The 9,925-nt window shown below is 37.5% G+C and overlaps 1 protein-coding gene across 1 annotated transcript in view; it reads right to left on the bottom strand.

Moving 5' to 3' along the window:
• The window catches only part of NDUFAF2 (NADH:ubiquinone oxidoreductase complex assembly factor 2), a 114,528-nt gene that overhangs the window by 27,272 nt on the left and 77,331 nt on the right, over positions 1 to 9,925 (bottom strand). The window contains exons 2-3 of the mRNA XM_006762431.2: positions 9,315 to 9,404; positions 848 to 888 (exon numbers count right to left, since the gene is read on the bottom strand). Coding sequence (XP_006762494.1) covers positions 848 to 888; positions 9,315 to 9,404 — 131 coding nt within the window. The remainder of the gene's footprint in view (positions 1 to 847; positions 889 to 9,314; positions 9,405 to 9,925) is intronic.

Genomic DNA, 9,925 nt, shown 5'->3' on the forward strand with positions numbered 1-9,925 from the left:
ATGAGGGGTGCAGGACGAGACTGGAAAAAAATTGTACACCTATGGATGAGGACGGGGTTGGGGTGATAAGGGCAGAGGGTGGGGTGGGAATGGGTGGAGGGGAGCTATGGGGGGAAAAGAGGAACAACTATAGTAATCTTAATTATAAAGATTTAAAAATAAAATAAAAATTATAAAATTAACATGTTTTACAAACACATGTGCCACAGCACTGCTATGCTTTTTATTCAGCATACTACCAAAACTATGTTTTTAAAGCAGTGGCAGCCAACCTTTCAGACCTCACGGACCACCTGTTGGTGACCGCTGTTTTAAAGTCTTAAATAAAAAGACAACTCAACTAGTTGTTATAATCTTATTGGATATTTAAAAGTTTCTTTGAATACTTGATAGAATTAAAATTATATAAAATTATGAAAATTTTAAGTTTTATATACAATAAGGGCAAATAAGCAGAACACGATTTGGATAGGCCCAAGATATTTAGTGTTTCCCAAACTTTCCCCCAAAAGGATCAGTATCAGAACAGAGAACTCTCAGGGGCCAGAGGAAATGTCCTGACGCAAGCTGCTGTAAGTCCAAAGTTTCTAAAAAATGTTTTCATTTTGTTTTAAATTTTATTATTTAATTTAAATTTTTCTACTAATTTTGTTAAATTCCATAATTGTACATTTATTTTATTATAAAAATGTTTTAAATTATTTTCTATGGAGTAAAATGAACACTTTGGCAAGATGCATCATGTTTATTCTGAGGCTTCATGTATCCCTAGGAGTAAAAATTCCCAATTGAGAAACACAGCATTATAAACACATGCTATTTAAATATTATCCTAATGTATTCTTACCTCCATTGTAGGTGGAGTTTTTCTTGTTTTTCTAATCCAAGCTAGAAAAAAAAATTTAAATGTAAGTTTCCTGCACAAACATTTTATTCATTCATGCATAACACAAATATTTATTGAGAAACTGTTATATATTGTTTTAGGTACTAGAAATATAACAGGGAACCAAACATAAATTCCCTCTCTCCATAGTATATATACTAGTGAAGGGAGTTCAGAAAAGAAAGACACAAACGTATTATATCAGAAGGTGATCTGTGTCATGAAAAAAATGCAACAGTTGGGAGGGTAAACAGGGGACATTTTCATACCTACTAGTAACATCATACCTCATACAATCATCTGAATTCAAGTTAGTGTAAGTACGGCATACGTGCCCTTGACCAGAATCGAACCCTGGACCCTTTGGTTTGCAGACGAACGCTCTAAACACTGAACCAAACCAGCTATGGTGAAAGAGTTGATATTTAATACAGCTGTGAATGAATACTTCCACTAAAAAAATTGTCTTAATGGAAGTTTAACCTGCATTAGAAAATCCAGGTTAGTAGCAGTAAGATTTCTCTGTGCAATCAAGGAAAGAAGTGGTTTATGACATTTTTCAACTGCCTCTTTGAAGTCAAAATAAAACTGACTTAACAATACTTATAGGCATTTTTTTTCTATAAAAGAGGCTTCTTTTAAAATAATTCAACATGAGCTGTACAGCTCTTTTTAAGCAATAAATCTTCAGTTTTAATCTAGATTAAAAACTTAATTCAGAAAAATCAACTGGTAGGGCAAGGGTTGGCAAACTATAGCTTGCAAGCCATATATAGCTAATGAAGAACAATATTTCATGACATGTGAAAATTACATAGAACTCAAATTCAGTACCCATAAAAAAAGGTTTTGCCCTGTCAGCGTGGCTCAGTGGTTGAATGTTGACCTATGAACCAAGAGGTCACAGTTCTATTCCCAGTCAGGGCACATGCCCAGGCTGTAGGCTCGATCCCCAGGGGGGAGCATGCAGGAGGAAGCCAATCAATGATTCTCTCTCATCATTGATGTTTATATCGCTTTCCCTCTCTGAAATGAATAAAAACTATATCTATTTTTAAAAAGGTATTATTGGAACACAGCCATACTTCCTTGTTTACATATTTTCTATGGCTACTTTTGTGCTACAACAGCAAAGTTGAGTAGTTCTAACAAACCACATGGCCCACAAAGCCTAAAATAATTACTATCTGGCACTTAAATAAAAACAATTGCCAACCCATGTGCTAGTGCTACCATCCTATATAATATCCTATATAATAAAAGCCTAATATACTAAGTGTCCAGTTGTCCGTTCAACCAATCAAAGCGTAATTTGCTAATGATATGTTAAGGCTGCTTAACCACTCGCTATGATGTGCACTGACCACCAGGGGGCAGATAGTCGACTGGTCAACCAGTTGCTATGCCGTGCACTGACCACCAGCGGGCAGACGCTCCGGTCAGGTTAGCTTGCTGCTGGGGTCCAGCTGATTGGGACTGAGCAAGATGGGCCGGACACACCTGGCACCCTCCCATGGTCTCTCCCTGGCTGGCCAACCTCCTGCGTCCCTCCCCAGCCCTGATCATGTACTTGTGGGGTCCCTGGGCCTGGCCTGTGCCCTCTCGCAATACAGAACTCCTCAGGGGATGTCGGAGAGCCAGTTTCGGCCTGATTCCGCAGGCCAGGCCCAGGGACCCCACTGGTGCATGAATTCATGCACCAGGCCTCTAGTTAATATAATTCTTTTAGCAACAACTGTATATGTTGATTCAAAACACGTTCATATTATTTGCTATTATACTTTTTACTAATGATTGTCATGTATTCTAGAGTCTGTGAACACACACTGTTGGCATTAGATCATGCTAAAAAGTATAATGGCACAATGTATAGTTACTATCACCATGAGAAAAACAACTAAAAACAACAATTTGTCTTATTGATGAGTCTATAAATAACATTTTCAGTTTTTCTTAACGGTTAGAAAAACAAAAATATTTCAATAAAATCCAAATTTTGTTTTAATTCCAAGGTACATTAATAGTTTGAGGAAAGTCTGGTATGTATTTTCTAAAGCTTACTAGTTTTGGATAAGTTTATAAAATTTATTCATAAATGTAAGAATATAATGTAAATCAGATAATGCATTAAGTACCACCAAGACCAGTGGTCGGCAAACTGCAGCTTGCGAGCCACATGCGGCTCTTTGGCCCCTTGAGTGTGGCTCTTCCACAAAATACCACGTGCGGGCGCAACGTATGCGACTGAAACTTCGTGGTCCATGCGCAGAAGTCGATATTTTGTGGAAGAGCCACACTCAAGGGGCCAAAGAGCTGCATGTGGCTTGCGAGCCGTAGTTTGCCGACCACTGACCTAGGCTATTTATTCTCATGGGACACTGATCTCCAAGAAAAGATATAAGGGCTTCCTTTGGCTTATTTTTAAATGGCTGAAGAGAAAAAAATCTTTAATCTACATAAAAGCAATTACTGAAATAAATTTATATATTTATAATTCTACAATAACCAGATACTTGAAATGTCTCCTTGAGGTGATGGTCGATGGCTATTCAAGAAAGGTTTACAACTGGATATTTTCAATGTGGCTCAATTATATAATCATCCCTAGTTTCCCATTCACTATGTACAAAAAAGGAAATAAATGTCTTGCTGAAGGTTGATAAAATTTAGGAGGAGGAAGGAATAAAAATAAGCATTAATATCAAATCACTACTTTTGTTTTTCTTTTTTACCTCAGAATAATCTGGAACTGAACCTGTATCCAATTATAAATTATATAATGATTTTACCATTGGTAATTATATCTGTAAGGTGGGTTCTGTGTAAGTCCTCATTAAAATGTAACCATTGTTTGAACAGAATTTAGCAAGACAACTGGACAGTTTATGCCTTAAGATCCTAGCATTCCTTCATCAATGTTCCTTTGCATTCTCATTAGTATGCATAAGATTTTCATTGAACTTTAATATCCTTATTGGAATATAACTCACTATAATGATCATGAAAGTGAGCATGCGAATTAAAGCTCCCATTAATAACTAAAAGGGACTAGAAGAAGCAGACAGGAAAATACTTCATGAAGCATACATTCTACAAATCTCCATAGACACTGAAAATAGCTAATATACTTTTAGAAGCATTGCCAACAGGGGTTAAGGTAAATGAGACATTCATCACCAGATTCAGTAGACCATTCAGAACTTAAATTATAGAAAGGTCACCAATAGTCTGCATATAAAAGATATTATAGAAATATGTGTTGTTTACTTAAGGGAAAGACACCATAATGAAGCTTCACCTTTTAAAAAATGATCTTTGCCAGTTCTTAGTGTTGACATGTCACAAAGAACTATAAATATTAAAAAATCTACATTTTTAAATTGTGAAAATTCTTCAAATGAAATGAGTCATTTTCTGTTTGTTTTTTGTTAAACCTCACCCAAGAATATTTTTCCATTGATTTTTAGAGAGCATGAAAAGCGGGTGGGTGGAGGCGGGGGGAGGGGGGAGTGGGAGAGAGAGAGAGAGAGAGAGAGAGAGAGAGAGAGAGAGAGAGAGAACATTGATGTGAGAGAGACACATCGAATGGTTGCTTCCCACACGGTCCCAACCTGTGCCAGGGATAGAGCCTGCAACCGAGGTGTGTGCCTTTGACTGGAATTGAACCGGGACCCTTCAGTCTGCAGGCTGATGCTCTATCCCAGCCATGGGTAAACTATGGCCCGCGGGCTGGATCCAGCCCGTTTGAAATGAATAAAACTAAAAAAAAAAAAAAAGACCATACCCTTTTATGTAATGATGTTTACTTTGAATTTATATTAGTTCACACAAACACTCCATCCATGCTTTTGTTCCGGCCCTCCGGTCCAGTTTAAGAACGCATTGTGGCCCTCAAGTCAAAAAGTTTGCCCAACCCTGCTCTATCCACTGAGGCAAAGCAGGTAGGGCGAAATGAGTCATTTTCTAACTACTGACCCTTAAGCATATCTTAAGGATATTATTAGATTTAGTTGGCATATTTAAGTTACAAATTTTGTGATGCTCACAGCTATTACTGTTCTTTTTTAAATCAACTTTATTGAGATACAATTTATATACAATACAGTGAAACCATTTTAAATATGCAATTCCATTAATTTTGACAAATGTGTACAACCTTGTAACCAGCACCATGATCAGTATAGAACATTTCCATCATGCCCAAAAGTTCTCTAGTGTCTGACTATATGCAAACACCCTAATCCACCCACAACGCCCTGTGAATGACATACTTTCTGTCACCATTGATTCACTTTGCCTTATCTACAATTTCTTATAGGTGGATTCTTACAGTATGTACTCTTTCATCTAGCTTATTTTACTCAACATGTTGTTCATAAGGTCATTCATGTTATTGTATGTAAAGAACAGACTCTTAAGGTTGCCTCCACAACCCCTACCTCATAGTATTCATGCTTTTGTGTGATCTCTTCCCCTTGAACAAAGGCAGAACCTGTGACTTACTTCTAAGTATGAAAATATGGCATTGATTACTTGCATCAACAGTTCAGAATAATTAGACTTAGATTAAATGCTGCTCCAGTCCACCTGACAAATCTTAAAAACAAGCCCTGAAAGGATCAAACTCAGTTTTCCAGTAACTTAACTGTCACAGAATAAAGCTCAAGAACATATATAGGAGAACAAAAATATCCAGTATCCAACTAGGCAAAAATTCGAAATGTCTGATATCTAATCAGAAATTGCTGAGCAAACAAAGAAACAGAAAAATACTTCCCATATTGAGGAGAAAAGAACCAGCTAACCAAAACCAACTGAAAACAGACAGGTGGTGGAATTAGCAGACAAGAATATTAAAAGTTATATTGCACTCCATATGTTAAAAAAGCTAGAGAAAAGGTAAAACATATTAAGTAGTGACCTGGAAGATATAAAACAGACCCATATCAAAATTGTGGAGATGAAAAATGCAATCTCTAAAATGAAAAATACTCCAGATGGATTAATAGGAATTTGACATGGTAAAAAAAAAAAAAAAAAAAAGATTAAATAGGGACTTGAAGATACAGCAAGAGAAATTATACAAAATGAAATCCAAAGAGGAAAAGTCTCCACAAATGAACAGCGCATCTGTGAGCTGTGAGAAAATTATAAATGGACCCCGAAAATAGAGGACAGAAAAGGATACAGAAAAAAAATTTGAAGAAATCATGGCAAAATTTGTTTCTAAATTTGATGGGAACTATAAATCCACAGGTCTAAGAAACTGTCCTCAGTCCTCATTTGACATAGTTGATCACTTCTTTCTCATTTGGCTTCTAGCACATGACACTTTTCTTTTTTTCCTCCTACTTTTCTGGCTGTTCCTTTTTTGCCTTGTCTCTAAACCTTGGGAGTAGGGGGTGGAGGGGGGAGTGGGCAGTCTTTTAACTTCTCATTTTCTATTTACACTCATTCCCTTTGTGGTCTCATCCAGTCTCCTGGCTTTAATTATCATTTATTTGCTGTCAACTCCCAAATTTTATCTGCAACCCAAACTTTTCCACTAAATTCTTGGCTTATATACAACTCACTATTTCTACTTAGATGTATAATAGGCATATCAAAATTAACATTTCCAAAACTGATCCCATTTCCCCCCAAATTTGCTCCTCCCACAGTCTTGCCTTTCTCTGTCAACAACTCCATTTTCCCAGGTAAGGCCCAAAAGCTTGAGTCATCACTGACTTCTCTCTTTCTTTCACATTCCACATCTAATCTGTCAGCAAATCCCATCAGCTCTACTTTTACAACAGATACAGAATGCACCTATTCTTTCCATGCCCACTGTTACTCTGATGCAGATCACAATTATTCCTTGCTCAAATTATTACAAGAGCCTCTGTCTCCATGTTTTGCCTATGACCCCCTTAGTCTCTTTGCAATGCAGCAGCCAGAGTGATTCTATTAAATACAACTCCAAGCATTTGACTACTCTTTTCAAACTGGCCTGTAACACCCTACATGATTGGGCATCCTGTTACTTTCTTAACCTTATCTATTACTTTCCCCCTGGCTCTATTCCAGTCACTCTGCTTCCTTGCTGTTCTCTAAGCACCTGAGCATGCTCCTGCCTCAGGGCTTGTGCATTTGCTCTCCAGGAATGCTCCTCTGCTGTTTATCTGCATGGCCAACTCCCTCTTCTGCCTTTATTCAAGTCATCTTCTCAGCAAATCCTTTTCCTTATACTTGTTAAAATTGCAAAGCCTTCTCCAACACTCTCTATTCCTTTTCCCTGCTTTATTTTCTTTAACATACTATATAGATATTTGTCTGGTTTATTGTCTTCTCCCTCCCACTCTCCCACTCCAGAATGGAAAGTCCGTGAATGCAGAGGCCCTCAATAGATATCTTTTAAATAAATGAAAAGGGCACACTGTCTAATACATTATTGTGGCAGTATATGCAGCTTGTAGGTACCTGTACTTTGCTACTAGTAATTGACAAATATTTATCTGGACCTAAAAGTACTTTAGATTCATTTGGTATTGATACTATTTACTTTAAAATATCTTTTTCTCTTTCATTTCCTGTATATAGTGTTTTGTGCATTTACTTAGACTTCAATTTACTTTTTCATGGTATGAACTTCTTATTTTTTACATTTAATTGATATATAACACTATAGGAATAATTTTAGTTTCAGTGTGTGGGTGATACATTTGTTTTTAGGGTATGCCCTACGGGACAGTTATGTTGAATTACTAGATTAGGACAGAGCCATAAAAAGCATTAGAGCTTATTCTAATTCTCTGAAAGTTGCAAAGGCTAAAAAAATGTCATTACCTATTTGTTTATTTATAACTTAATTTATTTCTATACACATTTTAATTCTATACTATTATTGGGGAAAATGATAAAATAGGCTCATTATAAGAAGGCACAAGCATTATTTGAGAATTGCAAATGTAACTTACAACATTGGAAAGTCTGTTAAAATAAGAAAGCTCAATTTACTCCTCCGAAAAGTTACCAGTTTATATGCAGTATTTCTTCAAAAAGTCTATGGTATCTACCCATTTTAATGTTCTTTTTCATAGTTCTAGTATTTTCATAGCTAATAAGAAGAAATAGAAAAATATATTTCCAGGGAAATATCTACACTCACATGCTGGCATAAAAGTAATGTAATACCTATAACTACCATATATAAGGTATCATGCTACCTACCAGGAAGCAATCGGTCCACTGCTTAGAGTGTGTAGCTGTAGAACCTATGCAATTTATCTAATTATTCTTGATCTTAGATTCCCTATTACATGAGTCTAATTACAGTGTCTACCTCAGGATTATTATGATGATTAAACTATATAACAATTTTTAAAAGCAATGGCATAATAACAGGTATATATGTAAACACTTGATAACTGTTAAGTGATATTTAAATTAGGTATTAGTATTTTAGAAAAAGTTCCTTTAGTTGTTAAATAAAAGCCAACTCAAGCTAGATTTCATATAGTCAATATATATTTACCAAGCACTTACTATGTGTGCCTCCCTATGTGCCAGGCACTAGGCTAAGAACTGGTAAGGAAAAAGGGAAAATTTATACAAGGGTGTGGGGTGGTACTTAGAACTCAAAGGTAGACTTGCAGCTGAACTTCATTCAGAAAGAAATGAAACTGGAAACTGGAAAGCTGCTGGAAACCTAGGAAATAGTCTGTGTCTCGCAATATACTTCTCTTGGCAGGCTGGTTTCTATTTTCTTCTAAGTAGATGAGCTTTTTCCGAATGAAGCTTAAGTAGTGGATTGAAGATAGCCACTCACAAGCTACCAGTTCAAATGTGACTGTTCCAGCCATCCTGAGAGACTGCTCCTACTCTTTTCTCTCTCTTTGATCTTTTACCTTAATTCCAATGTTTGATAGGGATCGAGTGTCCATCCTTATCTGAACAGGAGGTCAGCTAACATGGTCATGGTAAATTGAACAAATACATCAAGTGCTACCCTACATCAAGTTATCCACAATTTATAAAGAGAAAGGTAAGGCTGAGAAGTTTGAGTTACTTTCCCAAGTTCATGTGGGTAGTGAGTGTCAGAAATAGGATTCAACCCCTGGGGTTGTGCAAATGTAGTGTTAGCACATGAAAGTGAGCGCCACGTTCAATTTTTATCTTTGGAGCTTCACTGGCGCTAGTCCCAGCTCTGCTAATGTTTAACAGTTTTTTCATGATACATATGTTCCCTTATTATTTCATTATCGTGCTCCCTTACAAAAATGTGGCACCTCCACAATTTTCAAAGAAATGAAATGTTTAAAAAAAGTTTTATGGATTCAGATTGTAAGAGTTTTTGCAAAAAGAGAACATGTAATTATATGTTTTATTGAATTTGTATATAGTTAAACAATTTGCATTCCAGAAGATATCACTAAAAGCAGAAACTTACCTTCCCATTCTGTTGGGATATTCCCTACTTCATAGTCTACTTCTTTTTTATTTACTGCTTCTATAATTCTTTTCTCTCGAATAATTTGTCCTATAAAACAAAAGTGATTGTTACATTTTTAAATGAACTCATGATACAGTAGTTATAATACTACTAGGGGCCCGGTGCACGAAATTCGTGCACTGGGTGGGGGGTGGGGGGAGTGTCCCTCAGCCCAGCCTGCCCCCTCTCACATAATGGGATCCCTCAGGCATTGACCCCCATCACCTTCCAATCGCAGGATTGGCCCCATGCCCAGGCCTGACGCTTCTGACAGAGGTGTCAGGCCTGGGCAGGGGACACTCATTTCCCCCCATCACTGGTTTTGCCCCCAGCCCAGGCCTGATGCCTCTGGCCCAGGCGTCAGGCCTGGGCAGGGGACCCCCAGACCCCTCTGATTGCTGGCTCTGCCCCTAGCCCAGGCCTGATGCCTCAGCCAGAGGCGTAGACCCCCATCATCCTCCAATCGCCTGATCAGCCCCTTGCCCAGGCCTGATGCCTCCGCCAGAGGTGTCAGGCTTGGACAGGGGGCCCCCATCTCCCCCCGATCACTGGCTCTGCCCCCCGCCCCG

The sequence above is a fragment of the Myotis davidii genome, unplaced genomic scaffold (assembly GCF_000327345.1).
Source record: "Myotis davidii unplaced genomic scaffold, ASM32734v1 scaffold135, whole genome shotgun sequence".
Classification (NCBI taxonomy): Eukaryota; Metazoa; Chordata; class Mammalia; order Chiroptera; family Vespertilionidae; genus Myotis; species Myotis davidii.